Below are 27,976 nucleotides of genomic sequence, written 5' to 3' on the forward strand. Positions count from 1 at the left end.
TTAAGATATACCAAGCACCATTTAATAAAAGCTTAAACATTTCAAAATTGATGATATGTAATTTCTGCTCTTCACTGGAAGAGGTAACATGAACAAACTTACAGGAGTGTGCACAATTTCATCAGTACAATCATAAACTCTAACAGACTCCTCTATTAATATGATGAAATTCAAAGATGGATTACAAATACATGTAACCAAGTAAAATTTACATTTAAGTGCAAATCTGCACTTAAAACTAACACCCCACACAGATCTTCTGGATGACAACCCTAGTCCTAGGACTTTCTCCAGTTCTTCCAGGATTCAAACTCTAAAGAATTTCCCAAAAGTAATGAGTAATCTACAACAAAATTCTGCAGGACAGACCAGGGCAATAAAGAGCCCTGTTCTACACAGTGTGTAGAGAAATGAAGAAAGCAGTATCTAGACAGAGGACATCTTCATAGGAGACAAGGATGAACATGGAATCAGAGGAATGGCTCCCCCGGTAAGAGTATCTGTGCTAGAAGATGATCTGAAGATGAGCTGTCTAACTTATGGGTGAGCACACAAGGGAAGAAAGCAGACATAGAAAACATAATTAAATGTAATAAATAATAACAATCAGTTGATAATCTTGAGGGCAATGCCTGTAACAGAAGATGGCCATTATCCTGAAGCATTACACAAAATGGTTTTACCAAGTTAAGTGTACCTAACACAAGAAAACATTAAAGTCACATAGAAGAAGAAGGTATGAGAAAAATAGGTGATTGCTGAAAAAAAAAAAAAAATCAAGACTTCATATCAAGGCAGATTTTTTTAGTCTTACTAGAGAACCAAACTACACAGTAGCAAAAGGCAGAATTGCAATTCAATGACTAAAGGGAACCAATCACATGGAAAGTTATCCCTACACCAAAAAAAGTTATGTTACAACCTTATACATCTTCATTATGCAGAAGCTCATGAGGCACGAAACAGTCCAGGAACAGTCTGACTGCTACTGCTAGGTCTGAACTACTACAGAGTTTTACCTCTGTTGACTCAAATTTTCATCTTAGATTATCAAGCTTCCAGACAGGGACAGTTACAGAAAAGCAGTAATTTTTACTCATAATGAAAGACCTGAGGGGAAGGGGGAATCCCTCCAAAAAGTTTAACCACAATTATGAGCCAAGTCATGCATGCATCCAAAAAACTATCAATTACCTCTTTGGTTTATCAACCTAACAACCTTAACAGCAGAAATTAACAGGCTTTAGCCTTTTCACCAGATGAAATGAGCATCACTCAGTATCTACACTAATGCAAATATTTTTCCTAGCCAAAAATCTTGAAAAATCAAGAATTATCTAAATAGTGCTTTACTCAAAAACACTTCAGAAGAGCGTTCCATTAGCATGAAGTTCACTTTGGAAGACAGAGTAAACACTCCATGACTTATCTGTACTATCTGCTAAATTAGACTTCTCTTAAGTTTACCACAACATTTAGTTTACTACTTCACACTGCGATTTCCAATTCCACCTTCATCAGAACCACTGGTCAAAGCAAGAATTATTTTCTGTATACATACTCTGAATTTTGCATAGCATTTCACTTCATTTATTTGTTATAAATGAAGTTAATTTATTTCACTTCATTTATAACAAAGCAACTACTCCAACAGATACTACCACAAAGATAAACTCAAGAGTGGTTTCTTACTATCTACAGCCTTACCACAAACACCAGTTCATTTCAACTTTTATCTCTTTCCAGCAAAGTTTTAGTTTTTGTTACCCCTGTTAGATCACAAAAGCATTTAGACACAAAAGCAGAATTTCATTAATCATAAAGCTATGTTTCCCGCAGAAGTCCTAAAAGTGTGTTCCATTCAATTTGGTTTAACCTCGCTGAAAGAAAAATAGTTTTGACAGAGAAAACACACTTGCACAATCAAAGCAAATCCCTTACATGTCCAGAGGACTAGGGGGGTTTTCAGCTGAAAAGTAATGCTTGTCAGTGGCATTTTAGGCAGGGAACAGATTCACACATCAGGAGGGAATTCTTAAAGCCAGTATGTCTGAATTGTATGGACCTAATTAGCCACTAGCTTAAGATACAATTTATATAAGGAATAATAAAAACACAGCCTAAAACTTCTTCCTAGAATTATTTTCATTACATTAGGTTGTCTGTAGACTGTGGCCAGTATCTTAACTCAAACTCATAATTAGCACTATCTAGAGAGCACTAAGACTTCATTTGTAAAGACTATTCACTTTGACTCAGTTAAAGGAAAACTGGTCTCCAAATAGTCCTTTTGATGCAAATGAGCAGACCTGCATGCCTGACTTATTTTCTCCAACCATTTCAATGCAGAACTAGAGCTCAACAGATTCAGTAAAGTGCAATTAGTAATCCCGAACCTCTAACTAATGCCTCAGTGTTTTTATCTCCTCTTCAACTGTGCCTGCTTAGTGGTAGCAATTATTGAAAAATGTTCTGTTCACTAAAAAGCACAGGCATTCAGTCTTCAGGATTCTAATCACCTTTCCAGACTGATTAAATATTAGTTTAAGCATTTGTTGCAAAGAGAGTTTACTTTCCAAACCCTAGGTTTGGCAAACTTAAAGGGACAGTATTTTCAGGTATATTACCAGCTTCTTGAGATCTATACAGTATGAAGAGTTGCACTTGCTAAAACTACTGAAAGTGGTAGAGTCCAACTAGTGGAGAAGGCACAACCATTTCTACCATTTAGATGGTGTTTCCTTAGCTCCGGACTTGCACTCCCACTACTAGTATCACCCATAACACAGTAGGTTACTAATTTTAAAAACAGGTCTTCTAAAAGCCTCAGAGCCAGATTTTTAAAAGGTTATGGGTGAGCAACCATGCAGATAAACTGCAGGGGGCTTAAAACCTAAAAATTCCCATTTCTTATTGCTTTAACTAGATTTAAATAACAAGCTTGCATAACTACCATGAAAAGGCTATAAGCTTATGTCATATACCAGTCTTCCCTGTGACACTTAATGAACCAGAATCAGATCTGAACCCAGAAAGTAAAGACAAAAATTTCATCAACCCTAAAATATCCTGCCATCCAGTGTACTGTGCAACATTTTCTGTTAATAGATTGCTTACGTGTATTTAAAACCAAAGAAAACAACTTAAAACATAATGAATACACCAAACATCTATAGCACAACACATGGGAAGTCAATATTAAAAAAAAAAAAAAAAAAAGTAACACCAAAGAAAAGCCCCATCCACATTCTGAAGGGTTATTTCTCATACCTTGCTGCTAAGCCTACATAATTTTTTTCAGACAAAAAATAATCAAATAGCCATGAAGACTTTTGAAATTCTTTCTTTTTTTTAAACGATGGCCATTTAAAACTCAAACTCTGAGGAGTTATTCTTGATGCAAAGCATGTTACTTCTCAGCTTTTTGATTAGACCTTTCTACTTTTGCTAACACAGAGGTATTTTAGTCTAGAACAACATTCTCCATCAGAAAACAAACTACAACAGATCAATGTTTCTGACAACAATCCCCCAACCCTCGGGAAATTGCTATAAAAAAGTCCCACTCGTTCTAAAAAGTGTCTGTCTCAAAAGAATTAAATGCAATTCACATTCCTAGCCCACAAACCATGTTTAGAAAAAACACAACACTTCTCTTCCTCTCGTATACCGCTATGAAAGCATACATTAAAGATGAAACCTTATTTTGTCATCAACAGTAATTGTAACACTTAGTTCAGACATGGCATCTTAAAGCAGTAAATCTTAGACGCATTCAAACAGCGATAAATGCACTAGTCTACAGTACCCCTTCACTCCTTCCTCTCACCCAGAACATCCATGTGCAGTTATTTTACATAATAATCAATTCCAGTTAGCACTTTTATTGAAGGAGGAAGTTAAAAAAAGCTTAACTGTATAAATGCAAATCATTTCTTATCTACAAGTTTCCGAATAACTCTATGCACTTATTACAAAATCATTCATTCAAACATATTCCTTTTTGAAAACTTTGGGTGCTATAAGCACCCAAGACTTAAATCAAGATCAAAGCATCATTTTATGTCCTACTGCAAAAGGCCTAAGTATTTTTACTGTGTTTCTACTCTTGATTTTTAAAAAATAAATTAAAAAAAAAAAAGAAAAAGCATCCACAAAGCTTGGTAACACTTGGAACAAGAGCAAGGGGAAACACTTCAAGAAAAGCATTAACATTCTGCTTCATTTTGAACCTGACAATTTATCTACAAACAAAAACATGATTCACCCCACCTTTCCCCAAAAACTGCAGTATTTTTTTCAGACTTGAAGTGAGTAGCTGCCTGATAAGTTAAAGCAGACACAGTAAAGCTTAATCGAGTTTAAATGATGACCAGTATTACAGACATCTTTAGCCAAGGTCTGCACCTAGCAGCACTCCTGAAACATTATCATTTAAACCGCTGCTAGTAAATGCAGAGTTTTTGTTTTGTTCATTTTTAAGCTTCTCAAGCCACAGAGCTTCTCTCAGCTTTTTGAATAGAATAACAAGAACTTTAAAATTTCAGAATAAAATAATGCAAATTAACAGATTTCTCAGAACAGCAACAATGGTTAGAATGGGTGAACACCTAATAAATATTAAATTATCACTTTGCTCTCAAGCATGAGTCCACAAATTACTTCAATGGAAGCAAGTGAAGATATGAAACCCTCACTCCCAAGAAGTCTTCAGCCTTCCTTACACGAGATACAGAGAGAGGAATACTCAACTTTGAGCATGCAACAGAAAGTTTTCATTTCTGTTTTGCTGGGGCAAAGCAGCTCCGAATGACTTAGTTAACTATTAGAGTCAAAGAGAAGTTAAGAAAAAGTTGGTAAGAGAACTCAAAAACATGTCCTATCCAAGGCTTTTGCTTTTCAAAGTCTTCCATACCATAACAAATACTTTGTTCCTAGGTCTCACAAGAGGCAAGCAGACAAGCAGATCTCTAATCCCTTAGGACTAGTCTACTCAACAAAATATTAACAGGAATTCAAAGATTCTCATCACGAACCACTTCTCTGAAAAAAAACCCACACATTTGAACTACTTTCAAAATACTGCCCAACCTTCAAAACAAAGTCACATTTTACAGACTGCAATAAAGTGAAGACGATGTAACGGAGTTGGAACAATTCTATCTCACCAAAGAATTAGACCTTTCAAACTAATATCGATGTACATCAGTTGGTCACGTGCAAATTCCTTTCACTGTCACTGCCTAAGCTATACTGTCAGAACTCCAGTCAATTTACACTAGATTTCACTTTTCCTTTGCTTTACCAAAAACATAAATCTCCCTGAACCCTACTATTAAGGTTGTGATTACCCCCCTCTGGAAAACCCTCCTCTCTCTTTTATATGAAAGTTACAAGACAAGTCACTTAAACCAGGTTGTTTTCACTGAGGAAATGCCTGAAGAATCACTACAAGGCATCAGGTCTACTGATACGTATAACCAGCAGCTCCTGGATGACAGTCTGCAGTCTGGGCTACAAAGTTAACAGAGCATGCCAACAACCACATCTGGACAGTTTAAAATTATTCAGTTTGACCTAGCTAAGGCACACACAGCCAAAAGTCATATCCAGGTTACTGCATCTTCACAAATGCCACACTTGCTGCAGTCCCTACAAAAAGCAAGATGTGCCTTATGGTCAAGCTGAGCCTGGAAAAACAGGGAAACAACAGAGGATTGTCAGTTGTCAGTTCCCAACCAGTCGAGTAAAAGGGCTTTCATTTAAGCTGATAAACAGTACAAATGTGAATCACACCATCATCTGGGTTGAAAATATTGCCAAATTTGTGTCAGCTCAAGGTAAGAGTGAAAATAAATGTGAACATTCATAAGTGTAATTATCTGGAAGGAAAATATACTTTATCTATAAAATTGTTACCTGCTGCCAGTTTGATGTAAACGCACCTGCAGTCTTATCAAACACTTTTAGAACGAGTAGGCTAAAGGATATTAAGCATGCACTTCATTTTTTACTCTCTGTAGTTCAACTGAAATGTCATCACTGACAGCGGTGAGTATGCTCTCATACAGGTTCAGAGGCTTAACTGCAGAAGTGTGGAGTGAATGCAAGTAAAAATATTTTTGCTTTTAATAATAACTAGAATGAAGCTGGTAGCTTTTGTGCAAACTTTAGTTAACTATGATAATAAATATGCATGGCTGACCTAAAGAAAGTATGATTTGTTAAACTACTTACTAACAAAACCACAGAAGCACAGTCTGCCATAAACACAAAGAAGAGAGGCTGGAGTTAGAATGTACTGGGAACGGACAAACACATTAATAAGACAAAAAGTTCAGCCACAGGCAGTTAGCAGTCAACCTGCAATTCCGAAAGACTGTGCCGTGTCCTCAAACACAATCATGAAGGCGTCTTGACACTGGTTTCAGCCCACTTTTTTGAAAAAGTGACTCTCAGCCAACAGTGATATTGTTAAAACCTAAGCAATGCAAGCAAGGAACTCTAATTATGATAAATCTCGCAAGATGTGGGAAATAAGCACAGAAAACCGTCGTCTTTGTGTTCAAGAAACTGTCTGCAATGAGCAGAACTGAAAATACCCAAAGCTGTCGTAGTTCCTAATCTTAGAATGGTTTTCAACACTTTTTCGTGGCTCTGCTAGCAGTCAGCACCTGGGTGCAGAAACAGGAGCCAGCTCCAAGACCAAGCCAACGTGATTTCTCAGAGGCTTCTGTTAATAAACAACCAGGGCCAGGCCAAGAGCAAGTGTGAATTTCCTCCTTTTCCGCGGGAACACGCACATGATCAGCCTCCACCCTGTAAGCAGGGAGCCCGCTGTCACACACAAAACAGGGCTGTAACCTGCGTCCCCAGCCTTCCCCCGACCCCCCCTCGCCGCTTTCAAACCAGACGCGCAGCACGAACCAGCCAAAGGGAACACGACAAGGGGCAGCGGGAGGGTGTGGTTTGACTATTACATTTTTTTTTTTTTAATGGACAAAACCCAGCCTCTCTCGGCCATCAGAAACACCCATTTCATTAGGCAGAAATTACCCGCTGTGTTTTTCCAGTACAACATGTGAACTCAGGACTGCGAACCTGCTCCTGGTATTTACTTTAGGCGGCGGGCTGGCAGCCTGCAGGCTCGGAGAGCCAACGCGCTCCGTCCGTCACGCCCTGGGAAAGCCACCCCGGGGATTGCACCAGCAACCCGGAGAGCCGCCGGACTACAAGCGGCAGGTTGCTTTGTAAGAGGCGCCTTCTACATAAGGACGAATATTTAAAGAAACAAACAAGCTAGCAACAAAAAAAGCGCCCAGCACCGGGATTCTCAATCCTCCTCCACCGGCCGCCTGTCGGTACTGTTAAAAGTCACAGACAGACAAAAAAAAAAAGCCCACGGAGGTACTCGGTGTCGGGCTCGGGAGGGGGGGCAATTCCAGTATTCTCGCCCTTGCCCGCCCCCTTTCGCCACCTCCATGTGCCAGCGGGCTTCTCCCCCGCCTCGGAGCCGCCCGTCCCGCAGGGTCGGGCCGGCATGTGCCTGCGGGAGGGGAGAGAGGGAGGAGGGGAGGGCTCCGGCCCTGCGCTCCTTTCCTCTCCTCGGCCCCTGCAACCTGCCTTCACCAGGGCACGGCGAGGGGCCCGACCCTCGCTCTCCACCGAGGAGCGGAGCCTCGGCCGCGGCCAGGGCAGGGGGGCCCGTGCCCGAGGCCCCGGCCGGGGCGGGGGGCGGCGCGGGGCCCCGGCTGCCGCGGGGCGCGGCCTGGCCCGGGCGCGGCGGCTCACCGGGCCGGCCGGGCGGGAGGCCCCCGCCGGGGTCGCTCACCTCGGTGGGGTCGCTGATCTCGAACAGGTCCAGCCGGTTCGCGTTCCAGTGGTTGATGATGTCGGCGAGTTTGCGCCGCTCCTCCTCCCGGCTGCCGCCGCCGCCCGACATCCTCGCCGAGCCCGCCGCCGCCGGGGAGCCGAGCCGGGGCCGGGGCCAGGCCCTCTCAGCCGAGCCCCGGACGGAGCGGGGGGTCCCTCAGTCCCAGCCGGGGAGGGGAGGGACCGGCTCTCCCCACAGCCGCTACCGGCTCGGGCGCTGCGGAAACGCCCCGAGATCGTGCCGCCGACAGCGATCGGCCCCGGCGGACAGTGGGGAATGAGAGAAAGAGAAGGGGGAAGGGCGGGCAGGGGGCGGGGAGGAAGAGAAAGGATGCCCCGAGTCGGCAGCGGTCGCCGTATCTCCCGGCTCGGCAGCGCCTGTGGCCGCTCGCCTGCCCTGAGCCAAGGAAAGCCGCCGCTGCCGCCGCCTTTCTCCGCCCCGGGATCGCCCTCCCCTCGCTCTCTCCTTCACACACCGGCCGTGCGCGCCCCCGCCCGGCCGCCCGCCCTCCTCCTCCCCCCCCTCCCGGGGCGTGTGCGCGCCTGCGCGCGCTCCCGCTGACCACCACCTCCCGGCGCCGGCGGCCGCGCGCCTCCGGAGATTGCCGCCTGTGTCCGCCCGCCGGCGGGGGGAGGCGGCCGGGGCTCGGCGGTGGCCGGGGCGGGGCTCGGCGCGGCCAGGTGCAGTGGGAGTCCCCGCACGGCGGCCGGGGACACGCGGCCGTGGGGGCAGCGCGGCCCGGAGGGAGCGCGATGTCGGCAAGAGGCCCTGCGGGAGAAGCGGCGGGAGCGCCGGGTGCCGCCGCGCGGGACCCGCGGTCGGGCTCTGGCACCAACAAAGAGCCGCCGCCGCCGCCGCCGCGGGAACAAAGACCCTGCGGGCGGATCCCGGCGCGGCCCCGCCGCGGCTTCCCCGCGCTAAGGCGGGCGGGCAGGAGGGAATGTCGCCGCTTCCCAGCCCTCCCTGCCCGCGGGCGAAGGTCAGGGCGCACAGCCCGGGGGGTGGCTCCAGGTCAAGGCCGCCCCCTCGCCCTGCGGCCCCCAGGTCGCCGCGGTGCCTCGGCGTTTCCCGGCACAGCCAGGGGAGCGACGCTCCGCTGCTGCCCCGGGCGCTGCTGCGTTTGATAATGGTTATGGGAGCGCCGCGTGAAAGGAATTGTCTAAAAAGGCTGCATTGACAGAAATTTCCCCAGCTTGAGATAAACCTGATAAGAAGTTAAAAGTATCAGATACCTTTTAATGGACTTTAGGCACGTCATATTTCTGTGGTTTCTCACAAAACGTGTCACTTGGCCCTAAGAGGCATCGGCCGTTGTATAGACGTAGGAATTCAGTCCAGCTCTGGGGATTTGGCTTTGTTTCTTAACCCGCAGAAGTAAGTAATACATCCTGATACTTCAGCGGTCATATTTGTTGTGCACTGGGCATCCTCTGAAACTTAGTACTTGAACAATCCTCTTTGAACTCGGTTGTCCAAGTGTGTAGCTTTTTGGATTCTTCGGGTGGTTAAAAAGGGGGAAATACTGTTCCCTTTTAGCGTATCTGGAAAAGAATTTCAAGTTGCTCTCCGGTGAGGGAGTTCAGAGGAGTGAGTTTTGCTGATGAAGCTTTGGTTTGGCTGGGTTATTTAAAGAAAGAGATTCCTCAGAGGCCTTGTCTACATTAAGCAATTAAATTATTGTTTTTATCCAGTAGTATAGCACCTGTATAACTACCAGAAGTTGTGGTTTTGCAGGTGAAGGTCAGTTATACTTTTGCCCTACATGTGTAACTGTGCCATATTCAGGCTTTACAGCTCCAAGGACGGAAGGGATCCTATTTCTTGGGTCCCAAACTTTGGGAGGTGTTGAAAGCCTTTCTGAGAGCTCTTGGAGAACTTAGCTGGGGGGTGGTGGGGGGACATAAAACCTTGAGTTCTTGTAGTGCTATCATACTAAAGGTATGCTATACTCCTTTTAGATGTAAAGTGTAGAGAAAAGGAAAAATCAAACGTAACTCTTCCTACATAAAAGGAGGGGGGGAAATAGGCTGATTTTTTTTTCCAAATCCAGAGTGTGCTACCAGATACCATTGGATATTTTGCAGTGCCTGCCAGAAACCACGTAAAATCTGTGATGTGATAGCTCACTACCCAAGGCAGATATCTGCGTGCTCTGTCACAGATGACATTTGCAGAATGTTGTACTGGTTTGTGTGCTTGGTTCTCTCTGGATATTGGTGAAATGGGTAGGTTCAATTCACAGGGTGAGAAACAGTGGCTGTAGTACTTCAGGATTTGAAAGGAGACTTGAGTACAGGGTGTGCATAGATCAATACTTTGCTGGCTCTGGGAAAACTGGCTACTGAAAGTAGTTGATTTAGCATTGCTGGCATGCCTGGGTTTTCAAATGCCAGGGAGCACCAGGAATAAAATTATCACTGTGCTGGACCCACATGGTGTATATAATCAGCTGAGAATTTATTTATTTCTACTTTAGCTGTGTCTAGTCAGCTTTTCTAAACCATCGCTAGACTCCAGCCTGGATACAAACAAATCCCTCAAACGGAGCAGAACTGGAGCAGGCTAATAGTGTATAGATGTCACTTCTCAGAAATCCCCAGAGACTACAATGTATTTCTGTGTGGCAGGAGCAATGGAAATGCTACTGATGGTCAGATACCAGCAGCAACTATGCTGCTGTTTAATTCTTCCATGAGCTGGACAGTGCTGAAGCAGCACTGAAAGAAACTAGGCCTGCTTGTGCCTGCTGAACAAGTTGTTGCTATCAACAGTCAAATGACAGCATCTTTAGTACAGAATCAGGATTTAAGAAAAATACTAGCGTAGACAAGAATTTAGATGTCTGACTGAACCAGCAGGACCAGCATATAGAGATTGTACTGTGGAAGGTAAAACATAAGCCCTGATTTCCTTGAAAAAGCTAGTGTGCAGGGAACTAAAGCATGAAATTACAGTGTACCAGCTAGTTTACAGTGGAAGATGTGTGCTGTTTCACTTGCAATCCCTATTTTTTTTCACAGGGCCATTGCAATGAGAAGTAAAAGAGCTGCTGTAAAGCCTGGAGAGTGACATGATTCCTGTGAACAGATGTAAAAAAATTTAGAGATATTTATAAATGGAAAGCATTATACACATAAAATGCATTATAAACAGGATTGTGTTTGACTATCATCAAGGCACCTTCCATTTAAGGTAATGCATAAAGTTACTTGAAACCATTAAATTAAATTTTCCTCTGTATTCTTTGTGAGATTTTTATCATTTACACAGTGAGAAGACAATCCCATTTGAGGAGTTTCCAGTTCAGGCCATCATTCCTACAGGTATTCCCACTGAAGCTGGTGTCAGAGTTAGATTTAAGTCTTTAGAAGATCACATGCTTGATAAGAAATAATAGGGTAAGTGAAGCAAAAGAACGAGAAACAAAAACTGCTTTCCTTGCAAGTGATGGTAATTTTTTTTTAATTTCTTTTCTTGCTGAACAGTGTTCTTTTTAAGGTGCTAAAGATAACTAAGCTACTGTAAGCCATTATTCTGATTGTTTGTTCAGCACTCAATGTGTAATACGTATTTTACAGAACAAATAAGATAAATGCCCTTCCCTGCAGAGCTTGCAAGCTAAATTTTGTCACAGGTGAGAGCACCAACTAGAAGAGATCCATAAAGAAACATAGATACACAAGGAAGCCTTTACAAGCCTCTTCATTCCCTGGACATCAAGAAGGCACAAGTGCCCATGTGATTACCTGCCACAAGGCTCTGTCTGCTGTCTGTGCAGCTCCTCTCATTAATCACATTGGCATACATCGGTCCCTGCGGGATCTGATGGTTATGAGCAGCAGCCACGTACAGGATCCCTTTATTTCTGCTCCTTGGCTAGTGCAGTCCATGCAAACAGTTCTCTTGCATAGGGAAGGTTTGCATGAAGGTAGGGTCATGCTCTGCTGGTCTCCTGGCTGCTCGCCAGCTGCCCATATGGTTGCCAGAATGCAGCATTAATTTTCTGAGGCAGCATGCATCTGATGTATAGTGCCACGCTGTGTAAGTCAGCACACTACTGAAAGTTATAAATCCATATGTAAGACTAAAATTATTAAAGTAACCCTTCTCACGGCTTCCCAAGTGTGCACGTGTTTTGAGAGCAGAGGTACCAGAGCTGTAATTTTCCATAATGCAGTGCAAAACCTTATGCTTGAGCAACATTAACAAACCTGGGTCATCAAACTGTGGTCTCTACATAGACGACACACCCACTGAGGAAAATAAATTATTCAGAATAAGGATTGCAGCTTTGGACACTATAAGCACATACAAATCAGGGAGAGAAAAGAAGTTTTTTAATGCACCATTATCTCACCTTCAAGAATTGCACACACTGTGTACATCGAAGTATCAATTTCAAAGCTCAGTTGGTAAACGTAGTATATGTAGGCTACGTGAGCAAGTTCACATTACATGAAAAATCTTTACTATGTGTTTAGTTCCTGCTTTTCTTACTGTATGAAGGCAGAAGCCTATATTTAATAACCTTGACCTCTTTGAAATACAGGAGGGGAAAACAGAGGAAGTGTGGCAAGTTATGTAATTGGGTTTTGGAAATCTTCAGGTTTTTCAGTACAATTATCCTCGCTCTATTTTTAGGGAGAGAGAAGCACAGAACTGTATGAAATGGCAGCTATCTTAATAAATGTATCTTACTTTTTGATTTATACATGGATGAATTACAAAAACTGTCAAGAAACTTCCCTTAAGGAAGATGCTTCATTTTTATTATGTATAGATAACATTTCAAAGTAATTTATTAGTAAACAGTTCTTGGGTTGAAACCTCTCAAGTTATATTTGTACTAATAAAATAGGCAATGTAAGGACCTTTCACTAGCCCTACAGCCAACTGACCTAGCCTGACCACCTCCATGGTTTAAAATTGATTTAGCTCTAAAACAGAGTGACTGCGTGTAAATTGCCTGCTGGAGTGGTCACCAGCACATGCTCTTTCCTAGTCCATGCCTGGGAGTTGTCTATGAGCTATTGATTTCACAGCCAGACTTTGCTAACCATTTCACTTACAGATAGTTGTGCATGAAGGAGTGGATCTGGATGCTGAAATGGCCCAGGGGACCATTTAGCAGTAGAGAAAGAGCCTGGAAGCTCTTCTTGTGCATCTGGCTTCAAGGCAGGGTCCTCTGCCTGGATGGGGTGCTCCAGCATACCTGTGTTTGTAGGTTCAGAGCACAGACAGCCTTTGTCCTGTCTTTATTGAACTGTGCTGTGATCCGTGTTCAACACGGTGGATGAGAGTTAGACTGTCTTGACTGTCTTGTAGCATAGGAGCATCCAGGTTGACTTCAGCAAGTTGTGTGTTTGTCCTCAGGTGAACAGCTCCTGTAAATCAAAAGCACATGGGAACAGAGCTGGGTCCCAGTAAGAGGTTAGCAGTCAGTGTTATCCTAATACTGTGATATCTGCTGGATTCATTTTCAGATAAATACTGAATATTTTTCTTGAAAACCCTTTACATCCAGGGAGTGCTTTTCTCAAAGCAGAAGCATTGAGGAGAAATCTAGTGACTGGTATACACATTAGATGATCAGATGATCTCTCCTGGCCTTATCCAATATAATCTAAAATAAAATCAGTTAAAGCGAAGTTCAGAGCTGCTGCAGGTATTAAAAAAGCTTTCTGATAGTTTTCATTTTTAATTACAGATCTCTAAAGTATTTTCTTGCCAACTGCTGTGTTGTGAAAGAAGATGAGAAATTGGCTAACCATAAGAAGGGAAAGGAAAAATAGAGTCCATGTAAAATTCTCAGGTGGACCGTGTAAATAAACTGACATCTCCTGTCGCCAGAAATTTAGCTAATCTCTCTGTGGTATACAGCATTATTTTTAAAGATGGTAAAGATTCTTAGGTAGAAGTTACGCATTTCTTTTAAGCTGAGGGTAGCCCTCCAACCAGCAGTCCAGACTAGCCTATAAGTTACAACAATGTGTAATCATTTCAGGGCTCTTTGAGCAAGATGTAGTGGGTGTTTGGTCATGTAATTAACCTCTTGCCATTGGCCACACATTCTCTCTACCCTATAATTACTTGACTGAAAAAATAACACCTTTCAAAGCATACATTGTATAGAAAATGAAAAGAGCATTATTTTTAGTCTTCCTTCACACTGACACGATGACTATAACTCGTACGTACATTTCACTTATTAGCAGAAGTCGTTTGGCCACATCTGAGCAGTTCTTGTTAGAATTGGGAGCAAACTGGGTTAGCATGCTCTTGGCTTTTTTGTTTTTATTTCACTTTTTTAGAACCAGTCCAAAAGCACCAAAAGGATTTACGTGTAGAAATATCCAGTGGGCTGAAAATGTAATGGATATTCATTTCTTTGTTCCAGCAATTGCTGTTCTTTTAACTCATATAACATGCATGAGTTCTGTATATGGAGAGCTTCAGCCTCAAAACAAATACTTCAGGAAGCATGTAAGTGAAAACATTGATGTAAATCTGTGAAATGAAAGTGCCTGTTCAGCAAAAGAAAAAAGTCAATCTTTCCCTCTACAAGTTTTCCTTAGTAATGCTTCTGCATTTTTGAGGTCTTCATCCTGAACAAGTATGGAATAGAAGTGGGGTTTGTATGTACAAAGGAAAAGTAACAGAAAGCACCAGGGAACTCCTCTGCAGGAACCTGCAGTGGGATTTACAGTAGCTAACCTAAATTACCTAGAAGTTACAACAACAGGGTAAGTATAGACTCCTCTATAGGTAATGGAGAGAGCAATTGTCACATATCTTGTGATGGGATTGAACCATAATTTTAGAAGGCTACATAGAAGTGAGATGAATCCTCCCTTGAGGGTAATGCTGCCATCCCTCACCTTCCTCAGAGCTTTAGCCTGTTGTTTTGGCATAGGCTTCACCTCCAAGCCCTCCACTGCTTTAGCCAATTATGCCATTTTTCTATCACGTATGGTACAACTGTATTGGTCATCCCATTTACACAAAGATGAGTCTCTCCATCTGTGTTAAAGCAAATGTCTCAAATTAAATGAAGGACCTGGGTTTCAATTTACAGATGTCACAGCTCAGCCCTGCCCAACTGGGTAAAAAAGGAAATAGCCATGGGGGGCATATTCAGCAGTAGATTTACATTGCAGAAATAGAGCTACCTGGGCTGCATTTTAAATTGTGTCCTTTTCAGGTCGCTAAACTTGTCTATGTGAAATTCTTTTCTGTATCACCTCCTTGACAGTTCTCTGTGATGTCTGTGCTCAATACAGCATCTGCCAGCACAGGAATATTCAATAATTACACTTTGAAATAATGGAGCTCTAAGTCTACTCTGAGATCAACCTTTAATACCAGGTTGTGTTTGTTTTTTTAATGCTTTTTTTTTGGTCAGACAGCTTCACCTTTATGCCATGCCACTCCTTTATTGTGGGAAGACACCTAAGCAAAATCACAAAGGTGCTTCCTTCAGACCTTTCTAAATTCACTGCAGTTGTGAAGCTTGTCAAGTACTAGCATATGGATAAGGCATTTGGTGTGCTGTGACCTCTGTTTGCTATGTTAACCACAAATCTCACATTTTTACCCTGTTTTCCACATCTTTCCCCTTTCTGTTGAGTCATTATATTCCTTTACTCCTTACTGTGTTTCAGTATGTGCTGGGATTTGCATATTGGTTTGAGTGAGGCAGGGACCAATTTTTTGTGCACATGTACAGCAGTTAGCACAGCTCAAAACAGCAGGGGAAGGTTGCATCACCATGGGATAAATATTAAAGCTTGCTGGGAAGCAAGTGGGACTACCAGACCCCTGGTACAATAATCATCAGCATTTTGTATCCTTGGCTCTCTCTCCCATGAGTACAATTTTGTACGATAACAGGGAATGGAAAAAGCAGACCATCTCCTGGCCGGTACAGTCAGGCTGGCACAATAGCAGCTACACCTTGCTGTTAATGACCTTCATAGGTCAGTTAAGAAATGTGTAAGAGTGTCCTTAGTGTTATCCAGCAAGGCACTGTGGAATCTATTTGCTTAAGCAAATCCTAAAGACAGCATACTCTACCTTCTAAGCACCTTCAGGGTCAACACCTCCCAGACAAACTTTCCCAAATGCAGTTTTTCTAAGTGAAAAATTTGTCCCTACATTGTTTTCACGTTGTAAAAGTGTATTTAGATGTTACAGACAAAAAAGAAAACCAAACCATAACTAGTTTGAAGTAGATATGATATGAACAAAGTACTGTTTCCATGGTATATGGCCCAAGGAAGTTTATTCAGATCCAACCCTACAGGCCAATCAAATGAGAAACCAAGAATTCAAAGGTGATTGTAGACAAAGATTATGGAGGAGTACAGCTCTGTGAGTGAAGAATCTCCTGAATTACATTACTTCTACATTTCAAGATGGGAAGATCATCACTTTCTTGCTTTCTGACTAAAGTTAGAAACACATGCACAGAAATAGGCACCTAAATTAATGACCTGTTTTTCAAAATGTCATAAATTCCCAGTCATCAAAGGCACCTTCAAGTCTTCATTTACAAATTTAGACCACAAGGCTTGAAAAGTATGTCCTTTGCCTCCCAACAGCACCTATCCGAATATGGGAATTCAACAGAAAGGCTCTGCAAAATTGCTTCACCTGACATGGTTATGGCAGATGGATGTAACTGCTTAGTGTGACAAATCACCAGTGTCTGGAGGCACTGCTCTGAAGCTGAGGCATGCTGCCAAGCTGTGGGTTTTCCCTTCCAGGGGCTCTCCCTGCTCAGCCCTGGCCCCAGAGCATAGTGACCAGCTGCTCTGGGCCCAGCGATGCTGTGCTCACTGCCATGTGTTCCCGTGGGGCTGCACTGGCCACTTTGCCTGTTGCTAGCAAGGATGCTGTGGCAGCAGGGAGCTCTGCAAACCTCACTGAGCATGATGCTGAGCCAAGGGGTCAGTCTGGTAGACCCCTCTGAGGCCAGAGTGTGCTGCATTTTACAGCTAGGGCAGTGTAGTCATCCCAAGACATGGGCAGTTCAGCATGAGTAGGGTGTTTTGAAGCCTCAAGCCTATGCTGGATTTCCATGCAGTTATTGACCTTTATCTGACACCATCTTGTGAGAAGGCAGTATGATGAGATTACAGCTCCTTCTCACTATAAATTTTGATTTACAATGGACTAAGTAAGCTTCATCTGCAAGGGAGACATAATATAAAATGCTCTGCTGCGAGCATGGACTGTGGCACAAGTGCCCCTGTGCAGAGGAAGCAATGGAAAAACTCATCTCTATGAGGGAGAATGAGCAGGAGATTTGTTCTGGCTTGTTTAATGCAAACTGTAGAATTTAATTCAGCTGGTCTTTAGAGTAATTCAGTGACTTACATTTGGTGAAGTCCCATCTTTCATAACGCCTTGAACTGAAGATGGCAAGAGACAGAGGATAAAGAACCTCATGGGGTTTGTTCCAGCCATTAATCATCCTTGCTGCTGAGAGATGTGTCGTATCCAATGTGCCCAAATCCAGCTTCCAGGCACTAGTACTTGTCACGCTTCTCTGTTTTGTTGAATAGCCCTTTGGTACATTCTATTTTCTCTATTTTAAGACACTCATATCTTACCTGCTGGTTTAAAGAGATATCAATTTATCTTCTTTTTAACGAGCTAAACAGACAACCCTCTCTCTCAGTGTAACACACTTTTTCTAGTTTGGAAGTAAGCACTAAGGCTGTTCACTGCACTTGCAAGCATATCTGAACTTTTCAGAAAGGAGATATCCAGCAGAACAACAGTTTGTATTTTTGGCTGTAGGAGTTGGAGCACAGACCGAGTTCTCGAGGGCCTCCTGGCATGAAGGTTAACTCTGCATATATCAGGCTGTACTTCTCCTATCAAGCTCTTCCTGAACTTCCAGTATTGTATTGTTTCATTTGAGAGTGCAAAGCATTACGAAATTAATTTTAAGAAGTGCATATTAAGACAACATTCCTTCATGTGCACAGTAGCATTCTTTCTAGCCATATGTCTTTTTAAAAAACATAAAATATCTTAAGGAGAAATAAATTCTGTCTGCAGTAATACAACTAATTTCATTCCTTAAAACCAGGCTTTTGATGTCTGAAAGTGCAAAGAAGCTTCTAATCACTCACAAATCTCTCTAAATGGAAATAAATATCTATAATGTTGGGGTTTTTTTCCCATGTCAAGCTTTTAAGCCAAGAAGTGATGTGTACATCAGGGATGTTCTAAAGTTCAGTCCTAATGATCTGGTGGGTAGCTTATGGAGAAAATGCTAAAACATCCTTGAGGAAAGCAGTGGTGGTTGTTTGCAGTGAATCCTATACTGTTTGCAATGGCTCTGCAGACTGTGTGTATATATATGATAACTCTCCTATTGTTAAGGATTATAGGCTGTTCTGTTATTGTTAAACACAATAGTGCAGGTCAGAGAGGACATTGTTGAAAATTCCTGTGATCCACAGCATTGCTCAGTGGCCACTTTGGGGGTTTCTGTCTCAGAACAAGCTACAGCACATACACTTCAAGAAGGAGAAAAATTATGTAGGGATATTAAATGTGCTTTCAGAAATATTTACAAAATGTTCTAAAGGCCTGCTTACTTGCATTTGTCCCTGGAAAGCAGATATATCAGTGTTACAGCCTTTAGCATTTCAGCAAGGGTAAGAAATTGAAACAGATTTAAAATAAAATATCCATTTTGTACTGTCATATACAAATAATGTCTTGAGCTCAAGGGGCTCCATTAGACTGAGCAGAGAAAAAAAAAAAGTCTTCAGAAAGTATTATTCCTTTTAAATATAATTATTTCCCTTAAGAAACATCTTAAAGTGACTGCAACTGCCCAGCCTTGCTCTGATATCCTTACAGCAGCCTGTTGGATTAACTGTACAGGAGATTTAAAAGGGTTATTCTAGGTTCCACACCAGTGGTGGAAAAATAAAATTACACCAGACCCAAACTGAATTAAGTAGTTAAGAACCGAGCCTAACACGTTATAATCACCTTCTTGCTACTGATGTAATGTTTTTCAAGCAAAGCCACCATGATCTTTAGCCCTTGATATAAATGGATTTGCTAGTGACTGTAGCAAAATCAAAATTGAGGCTCATTTGTGGTTCAAGACTCTGCAAAGGGATTTGGCACACTTAATGCTCAGTGATAAAACAAAAGCAGCACTGGACCTGTAATAGATACACAGGGAAAGGATGAGGGTAGAGTAAAAGAAAACCTTGTCCATTTTAGAAGAAAGTTCCTCTTCCCACTCTACCTTTTCCACTTTTTCTGTTCTGTTTCCTTCCTTCCTTCCTTCCTTCCTTCCTTCCTTCCTTCCTTCCTTCCTTCCTTCCTTCCTTCCTTCCTTCCTTCCTTCCTTCCTTCCTTCCTTCCTTCCTTCCTTCCTTCCTTCCTTCCTTCCTTCCTTCCTTCCTTCCTTCCTTCCTTCCTTCCTTCCTTCCTTCCTTCCTTCCTTCCTTCCTTCCTTCCTTCCTTCCTTCCTTCCTTCCTTCCTTCCTTCCTTCCTTCCTTCCTTCCTTCCTTCCTTCCTTCCTTCCTTCCTTCCTTCCTTCCTTCCTTCCTTCCTTCCTTCCTTCCTTCCTTCCTTCCTTCCTTCCTTCCTTCCTTCCTTCCTTCCTTCCTTCCTTCCTTCCTTCCTTCCTTCCTTCCTTCCTTCCTTCCTTCCTTCCTTCCTTCCTTCCTTCCTTCCTTCCTTCCTTCCTTCCTTCCTTCCTTCCTTCCTTCCTTCCTTCCTTCCTTCCTTCCTTCCTTCCTTCCTTCCTTCCTTCCTTCCTTCCTTCCTTCCTTCCTTCCTTCCTTCCTTCCTTCCTTCCTTCCTTCCTTCCTTCCTTCCTTCCTTCCTTCCTTCCTTCCTTCCTTCCTTCCTTCCTTCCTTCCTTCCTTCCTTCCTTCCTTCCTTCCTTCCTTCCTTCCTTCCTTCCTTCCTTCCTCCCTCCCTCCCTCCCTCCCTCCCTCCCTCCCTCCCTCCCTCCCTCCCTCCCTCCCTCCCTCCCTCCCTCCCTCCCTCCCTCCCTCCCTCCCTCCCTCCCTCCCTCCCTCCCTCCCTCCCTCCCTCCCTCCCATTTTCTTTTACTTGCATTTCTTTGCCTAGCCCTGCCCATTCTAGAAGACAGTTATATATTTGCTGAATTCCTCTTTTTGACAAATACAACTCAGCTCATGCCCAGTTATGCCTATGCTTACATATCTTTCCTGACTACAGACATTTAGATGAAGTCAGACCTTAATTAGAATGTTCAAAGACTTATCCAGCTGATAACAAGATGCTCACAGAGGCTATCTTTACTAAGGGAAAGCCACACTCACTTCAACCTCTCTGTTGTTAAAGAGAGGCTCTCACTCACAGAGGGCACTTCAGGACAAGATCCTCTCCTTGCTGTTCAGAGTCAACCCCTGGAAATTATTCTCTTCCTTAATTTAGAAGCAGCAGTAGGAAATCCTTTCCATATCACACACCTCAAGTCTCATCCTGTGCCAGACCCCACACCGTATGTGTGGAAAGTCCCACACCCTGGAGCAAAGTGTTTCAGTCACTGTTTCTGCTGTTCATGGTGTGTCTGTCTCTGGCCCCCATGGGGCTGCAGTGGGCAGAGCCTGGTGCAGGGCAGGGGGGCAGATTATGTGCTCCAAGCTCATTGTTACCGCATCCCTGGGAGCTGAGAGACACCCAGTCCCTCAGAGTAATGTCAGCCACAGCAAATATCCTGTCCTTGGCCCTTCCTGGGGAGAGAATGCTTGGCCCTTCCTGGGTAAAAACTAGGGTTGATCAATCCACCACATTTATTATACTATGTTTTCTTAGAGGATGAGCATGGCACACACATATGTGAACAATGAGGAAGAAGAGGAGACACAGATGCATGTTCCAGGCTCTCATGTCATGCTGTGGTGGATCCTCCATTGCTTGACATTTTCACCGCTGTGCCCCAATCTACCTTGCTTTGGCACTCATCTTGTTCCTGCACTGAAGTACCTAATGATGTCATGTTCCTGAACAAATGCCTGTGCTACTCCTTATACAGAACAGAAGGAAATTCACCTACTGCAGAGGGAGATCCTGATCATGTCTGATAAAATTTGAATATCTAAGTCAGGCAAACAAGTTCCCTTGTGGGAATACTACTCTTCTCTGACATGCCCAACCGGTGAGTCTGACTGCATTGTTGAAACTGACATATGTCAGAGTGGGGTATAAACCTGGCACATGAGAAGGTTTGGTGTCCACTGACTACTGAGTCTTTACAGAGCTGGGGAAGGAGTCAGATCATGATCTCAGTCTGATTTTCTCTTTGACAGAGTTTTTCAAAACCATGAGCAAGCCTAATAGCTGCTTATGAAAATTAATCATAGTGTACATCACCTCTTTCCATCCAGCTATCAAAACTGGGAGTGAACTTAGAAACTCCCACTGTAAAGTGAAGGAAGCAGATGCTGAGTGACTCAATGAAGCAGAAAGAGGAAGCAATCTCCTGACTCCTCCTATCCATTCCCCCCCTACTACCTGTCTTGCTGCTCTTGGCTGTCCTTTGTGAGAGGTGTTAGTAAACACAGCTATTCTTAGCTGTCCCTGGGCAGAGCCCATGGACACCACCCTGGGCTAAATACCTGTCAAGTACCCTAGATATGTCCAGGGACCTAGGCAAGTGCTGATCCAAATAGTTTCCATGCCTGTGGAGAGGGTAGGGGGGAAGTGCAAGTGCCTTTTCCATATTCAGCAGCAGCAGCAGCCCCAGCATACTACTTGCCTTGTAAAATTCTCCCAAAAAGGACTGCTTGAGGACCTCCCCACTCACAATCTGTTCCTGGGGTGTGCTACTTGCAGGTGAAGAGTTTTGTTACAGAGGGCGGTCAGTGAAAGTGTGTTTGAATCTCAGCAGCAAAAGCTCCACGTTCGAAGGCAGGACTCCCCCACACTGTTGTGACTTACACAGTAAAACTTGTGTTACGATCAAAGTAAAAAACCTCAGATTTAAGCACCAAGCAGAGATGAGATCCTAGAAGTTCAGACTATGCCTGAGAGGTCTTGCTGGAAAATGTCTGGTAGAGGAGCTAGAGCAAAGTCCACAATGCCAGCGTGGAAGCCAGAATAGATTGCAGAGAGTTTTAAGGGTTACTCAGATTATGTACTCATTTATGTCAGCAGTGTTGGCAATTTGCCTTCTACATAGTGGCAGTGAGTATCAGCTTAATTCTACTTTGTAGCTCCCTAAAAAATAAATGCATTTTCTTGCACAGCTTTAAAGAAAAAAAAAGAAAAATAAATACAAATTGACCTGTCTTTTAGACAGAAAGAAATCAGCCAGTTATTTCATTACTAAGTTCAATATAAATAATTCCTTTACCAATACATAATAGTACTCTGACTCTAGCTATCAGATAAGCAAAACCTTAGTCATATGGATGAGAACTGGAAGAGGTAATTAGCAGCAGAGAGGCAATTTTAACAGTTTTGTGTTTTGATTCCCATGGAGAATTTCATGTCAGCCACATTTTCTAAACAAAAGATTTTTGGCAGTCCTGTGGAAAGTAGTATGTATACAGACAGACTCATTGGCTTGCTTTCACCCAAGCTTGTTTTGACGCAAAGAGATAAATGCATTAGTTGTTTTATGTGTCTTAAATTTAGACTTTTAGCTGGTACAAGTCAGTGCACTTTCAATGATTCAAGTCTGATTTAAATTCACCAAAGTCAAGGCAATGCACTGCAGTGAAGCTAAACTGATTTACACTTGCTGAAAATCTGGTGAATTTTTAAAGCCTCTTTTGTAGTGATATAAATACAGTGCAAAGTCAGTGTGAAATCATGGATGCATGAGAATTTTAATACTTGGCTGTAACACATGTGTATATGGCTATGTAACTAAAAATGTATGAATATTTGTTTTACTCCCCAGTGTTTGTCACAGGTTTAATGTAAGGGAGTACAGCTGAGTGACCCAAAGTCCGATTGTTCTTACGAGCAGCGCTTCTGGTGCCACTTTATCTGTCGATGAAGGAGAGTCCTTACACAGTACTCATGTTCCCTCTGTGTTGTTGTGGGAATTTTAGCTCAGGCAGGTGTAGAAATTCACATAGCTATGACCATCAGCTGCAGCAGCTGTCCATCAGCCTCGGCTTCCCTCTGTTCTGACTGTTGTAACAGCCCTAGTCAGGAGCTCCTGGCATATCAAATGCCCCATCCTCAAGTCTTTGGGTGGAGGAAGAAGAAACATAAAAAGTTAAGACTTAAAAATGAGGGACAGTAGGACAAGAATTAGTCCAGGCAAGAGATGCAAAGTAAAGCATGTAGACCAAGGAGGCATCGGCAGAGATAAAGATGACAAAGTGTGGCAGGGCAGAGACTAAAGAAATAAGAATAGTTTTTAAGCAGTTCTGGGGGAAGGCTTCCACCCAAATCTAAGAACCACAGCTTTGAAACTGTCTCTGAGTCATAGCTCCTGATGGTCCCTCTCTGTTAATCTACATCTTCAGCCTGCAGAGTCATCCCTTCTCAGCACTGGCAGTTTCTGAGCAGTTTTCTGTTTGTTCTTCTCTTCTTATTGTGGGTAAATGACGAAATCTGCCTTGTAGAGACTCCATCATGGGACAGTTTCCCCGTAAGAGTACTTGTAGCACTAGTAGTTCTGCCAACAGGATGATTTAGCCCTGGTTTTCAGGACAGACAAAGAATTAGTTGGCATTTATGCTTCTGTTCCCATCTAAGAGTCACCATGGCTGTAATGTTTTATGCCTTGTTAATCACATTCACCAGCACAATGTTTATTTTCTTCTGTTTGCTCTGACTTCAGACAAAAGGTGGCTTGCTATGGGATTCAAGGAAAGAATGATGTAAATGTGTGGATTCATGTAAATAATATTTTCTACTGCTGCTGGTATTGCGAGATGGTGACATTCCCATGAATGCAGCTCCAGTGAAAATAACATAATGGAAGAAACTTCTACAGTATTTGCTATATTTTTCAACCATTCTCTGTTCTCAACAACACAGAGCTGTGAAGTCCAGATTTCCAGAGCAGGAAGATGAGCTTAAGGAATGCAAATCTGCTATATAAAGCTTATTGCTTTATGTGAAATTCACTCCTGAGCAGCTTTAAAATACTTTTCCTTTGCAAGATGAAATTTCCAGTTGACAAACAGCTTGACTTGGAGCCCATTTGAGTGCTAGTAAAACATTGTATATCAGCTGTTTCTGGGGAAAAAAAATCACCATAGTGAAACTTACCTTTAGAATAAACATTCTAAATATCTCTGATGGGCAAATGCTTGGTGATGAATGTTTATCATAGTTCCTTTTTAAGTAGTGACTTCTGTTTTTATGCTGAACTTTCTCTACACTGGTAGAGAACAGTTGAGAACACAATGTTATCTCAAGACCTTTCAGCCAGATAAGACCATGCCAGTTTCCTCAAAAATGGTCTTCTGTCTGTGAATTTTGTACATAATTGAAGTAGGGAGGCACTGTGGGAAGCAGAACAGTGACTATATTTAAATTACTTTTTTAAGCAGAATTCTTAAAAGTTGATGTTAGTTAGGGAGTTGACCTAGTTTTTGGTAACTGACATGACTTCAAGATAGGCCTCATACCAGATGTGTCAAAATACTTTGGACAGGTACTCTGGAAAGCAAGAAGAACCGGCCCAAAAAAGAATAAGGAAAATCTAAAATCTCTATGACCATCTGCCTTGGGTAGAGAAAAGTCACAGCACCAAAAAGTACTCCTACCAGCCTGTGACTAGGCATCTTGAATGGAGCTAAAGTCTGTTCAAGAGATGTGATGACCAGCAGATCACCATCTGCCTTATTGGCTGCAAACCTAGGTTTTACTTTGTCCGAATCCAGAAGCCTGAAAGAGTTGATATGTTCTCAGACTTCAGCTATCTTCAGAAATTTATTATTCCTGCTCCCCCCTCTCCCCCTTCATCTATTCTTCTATGCTGTGAAATGCCATGGTCTTTTTACATTCCCTAATCTGATGCGTGAAAATAGGCCTATCAAATGCATGCATATGAGCACATGGCAGGTCAATCTACGGAAGGCTTTGCTGTTCAAAAAATATTTTATAAAGTTGGGGTTTAGAGTCTATTGTATGTTTAAAAGTCTGAAAATAATCGATTATCTACAATTCCTGGTAAATAAAATTTTCAAACTTCTTAACAATTTATGAACATCTCTGAGGGTAGAGGCAGGGAAAAGCAGCAACTAGATTTTCAAGGTTGCCAATATGATTTTCAAAAGCACAAAGAAGGCTGTCTGTTTAAGTACTCAACCATTCAGCAACATAATTCTAAGAAGAAAGCTTTAATCATTGTCCCTGAGACAATCAAATTGTCAGATGGTAGTTTTATTTCAGCACACAGAAGGTTAACATTTTCAATCACAACTTTACAGGTTTCGGCAAAAATCTCCCACTTTCTAAACAGAGGACATCCCTCTTCTTTGATTCCTTTTCAAATACATAAGGTAAGAGCTGATTATTTTTTAATTTGACTAAATTCCTATGTAATATTGAGGCTCATCTCACTTTGTGTGGCAGTAGTAATTACTTCTAAATTAATTATATTAGAACCAAACCTGCCAGTGTTTGAAGTCAGTGTTCCTGGCTGTCCATATGCCCACTGACGTGGCAGTGAAATCACTGCGTAGATGTTTGGGGTTGGTTTAGCCATTTACCTTGGTGTGACTTAAAATTTTCTTCCTAACTGCTTCTGCTGTCCTGTTTATCATGCAGATGCTGGAACTGCTCATGCAACAGTCCCTCCGCTGCTGCCATTCACAAAGGGATGTCTTGAGCAAACCAAAATCTGCAAGGCTTTACTTTCCACTGCTTGACTGGAAATCACAGAAGCTCAGACCTGAATAATGAGCAGCACAGGGCCAGGAACAGCGGGCATGGGGAAGACATCTAGAGCATTATTGTCTCAGGCATCATTCTCCAAGACAGTCCACCCTTAAAATAGAGGCTGAGGCTGTTGTCCTGATTCTGCTCTGGGGATGGTGACAGCTGGCAGAGGGGTGGCAAGAAACAGAGGGTAAGAAAATCTTCCACTGAGTTGTAAGAAAAACATGAACCAAAAACCTCAATGCATCTTAACCTGAAGAAAGATAAATCTGGAGCTGCTGGATTTGCAGGATTAAGTGAGAAAGACCCGTAAGGAGGGAGAGCCTTGCAGTGGCCTGCTTGTCTCTAAAGCAAATGATCTTGGACAGCTGCCTCTTGCTTGCTCAGGCACAGCCGTGTGTGGGCACAAGCACAGGTGTGTTTGGTGGCTCCCACAGTGTGATGTAGTTCAGAAGTAGACATGAGGAGCTAGATCCAAGAGAGTTCAGGTGGCTAGAACTAGGGCATAAAAAATCTTGCATCTAAACCAATGTTTAGAGACTTGGTTGCCTAGAGGGAGCACAGGAAAGAGTCAGTGGCTCAAAACAGGACACAGATCAGCCAGTATAAGTGTGCTGCTGCCAAGTGTCCCTGTGTAGAAACACTGGATGCAGCTGCCTTTGCATATTCTTTCAAAAACATCACCATGCTTGCTGCTTGTAGCTAAATGTTGATGAAGAGTGTACATCTCCTATGTGTAAAATAAATTGGTGGCTAAGGAAACTATGAAAATACAGGTGGCTTCACACACCCAGGGGCTTGTAAGCACAAAAGCAATGCTCTGCATTCTGCTTAAAGGAAAGTTGCTCGGTATTTTTTCATTGGTGTGCTGTTATGTCAAAAAACTTCTAATTTGGGGCACGAGTATACAAGTATTCATTTGATTTTATATCTTTGTTGCTAATTTCTGGGATGAAGATTAGTGCTTCTGGCCCACTTTATGAATTCTGGATGACACCTGTATTCCAAAATATCTAAACAATGACTGTTCATTAGATTCACTAAGAAAGTGCTAGTATTTTACAGAAATTTTTGCGTTCATTTCACTGAAGTGCCAGGCACAGCACACTCCTATTTTTTTGGTCCCCATATGTCATCTACTTTGAGCAGCAGAGGGGGGAACTAGGAGGTTCACAGAGGTTCCTTGCAACCTCAGCTGTTCTGTGATTCTGTGACTTGGTGATTTTATGCATAAACTACTGGTTTGAGAAAAATGCTGTTTTCTAGCTGTGTTTCATTTTAGCCTTAATCTGTTTGTACAACTGGATTTGCTTCTGAATCAACAGCAAAGTGAAGATGCTGATATAACAAGAAAGACAGATACTTTCACAATTTCTGAAGAGAGTGGAAATGAGAGAAATCACAGTTGCTTCACTTTCGCCAAAAGGAGAAGTAAAAACCACAGGGGAAACCATCAAAAGCGACTGTGTCACATCTTCCTGTATGTAATTGTTGGCTCTCTTACTGTTAACTCTCAATGAGTATCTGGTGCATTTATTTAATCTAATTACCTGTTGGAAGACAGCTATCAAATACAAAGACACACAATCTTTTGTTTATGGTGAAGATGTCTTCTTCCTACTCAAAGCCTAAATTCTACCAAATTGATTTTAAAAAATAAAAAGAAAAAGTAATGCTCTTTTTCATTTAAAAGAAGATAAAAATGAAGATAAAGGAGGGGTACTTTAAACTGCCTTTGTATCACACCTGAACTCAACCATATAGCTTTTCTCTCTGGAAAATTTTGCTTCTCCCACCTAAAGTTAGATAATAAGAATGATGAATCAAATTTCAATAATTTTTAATTTGTCAGAACTATGATTTTGCTTTCAAAATCTGTGTTGCTATATCTTCTGAGATCAATTTAAAAGATAAGTTTTTGGTTTCTTTTTGATGCTTTGCTGGTTGCTTGCAGTGGGGTGACTGCCAAATTCCTCAGAGGAGCACTGGTGCCTGCTGGGTCCACTGTGCCCACCAGCTGCAGTGGTCCCCAGCCAGCAGCCACTCGCTGTGGCCCCTCCACTGAAACCAGGGTGACCTGCCTGGCCTGAGCAGCCCATCAGCCACCATGCCATCCTTTCCTCTGCTGGGAGTCCCCAGCACTGGGCACATGTGGGGATTGGTGTGGGGAGGCTTTGCTCTTCCCCTGCCGCTCACAGGTGTGAGGAGACCTGCCTGGGGGTCTCTCACAGTTTTCC

General features: G+C 42.7%; 1 protein-coding gene and 1 long non-coding RNA gene across 25 annotated transcripts in view; one reads left to right on the forward strand and one right to left on the reverse strand.

Moving 5' to 3' along the window:
• Positions 1-8,334, reverse strand: part of AFDN (afadin, adherens junction formation factor) — a 119,597-nt gene extending 111,263 nt beyond the window's left edge. For 8 of the 24 annotated variants that reach the window (XM_032102419.1, XM_032102409.1, XM_032102415.1 and 5 more), the window contains exon 1: positions 7,832-8,333. In XM_032102419.1, coding sequence (XP_031958310.1) covers positions 7,832-7,942 — 111 coding nt within the window. In that variant the 5' untranslated portion in view covers positions 7,943-8,333. Of the gene's footprint in view, positions 1-7,831 lie in introns of all 24 variants that reach the window. The other 16 variants (XM_032102420.1, XM_032102426.1, XM_032102418.1 and 13 more) reach the window with 4 other exon arrangements.
• Positions 8,335-8,528: 194 nt separating this feature from the next.
• Positions 8,529-27,655, forward strand: LOC116440990. The gene is made up of 5 exons (XR_004238830.1): positions 8,529-11,065; positions 11,144-11,271; positions 14,271-14,356; positions 25,289-25,360; positions 25,629-27,655. It is a non-coding gene; the product is annotated as an uncharacterized LOC116440990 (long non-coding RNA).
• The last annotated feature ends 321 nt before the right edge of the window (positions 27,656-27,976 follow it).

This window comes from Corvus moneduloides, chromosome 3 (assembly GCF_009650955.1).
Source record: "Corvus moneduloides isolate bCorMon1 chromosome 3, bCorMon1.pri, whole genome shotgun sequence".
Lineage (NCBI taxonomy): Eukaryota > Metazoa > Chordata > Aves > Passeriformes > Corvidae > Corvus > Corvus moneduloides.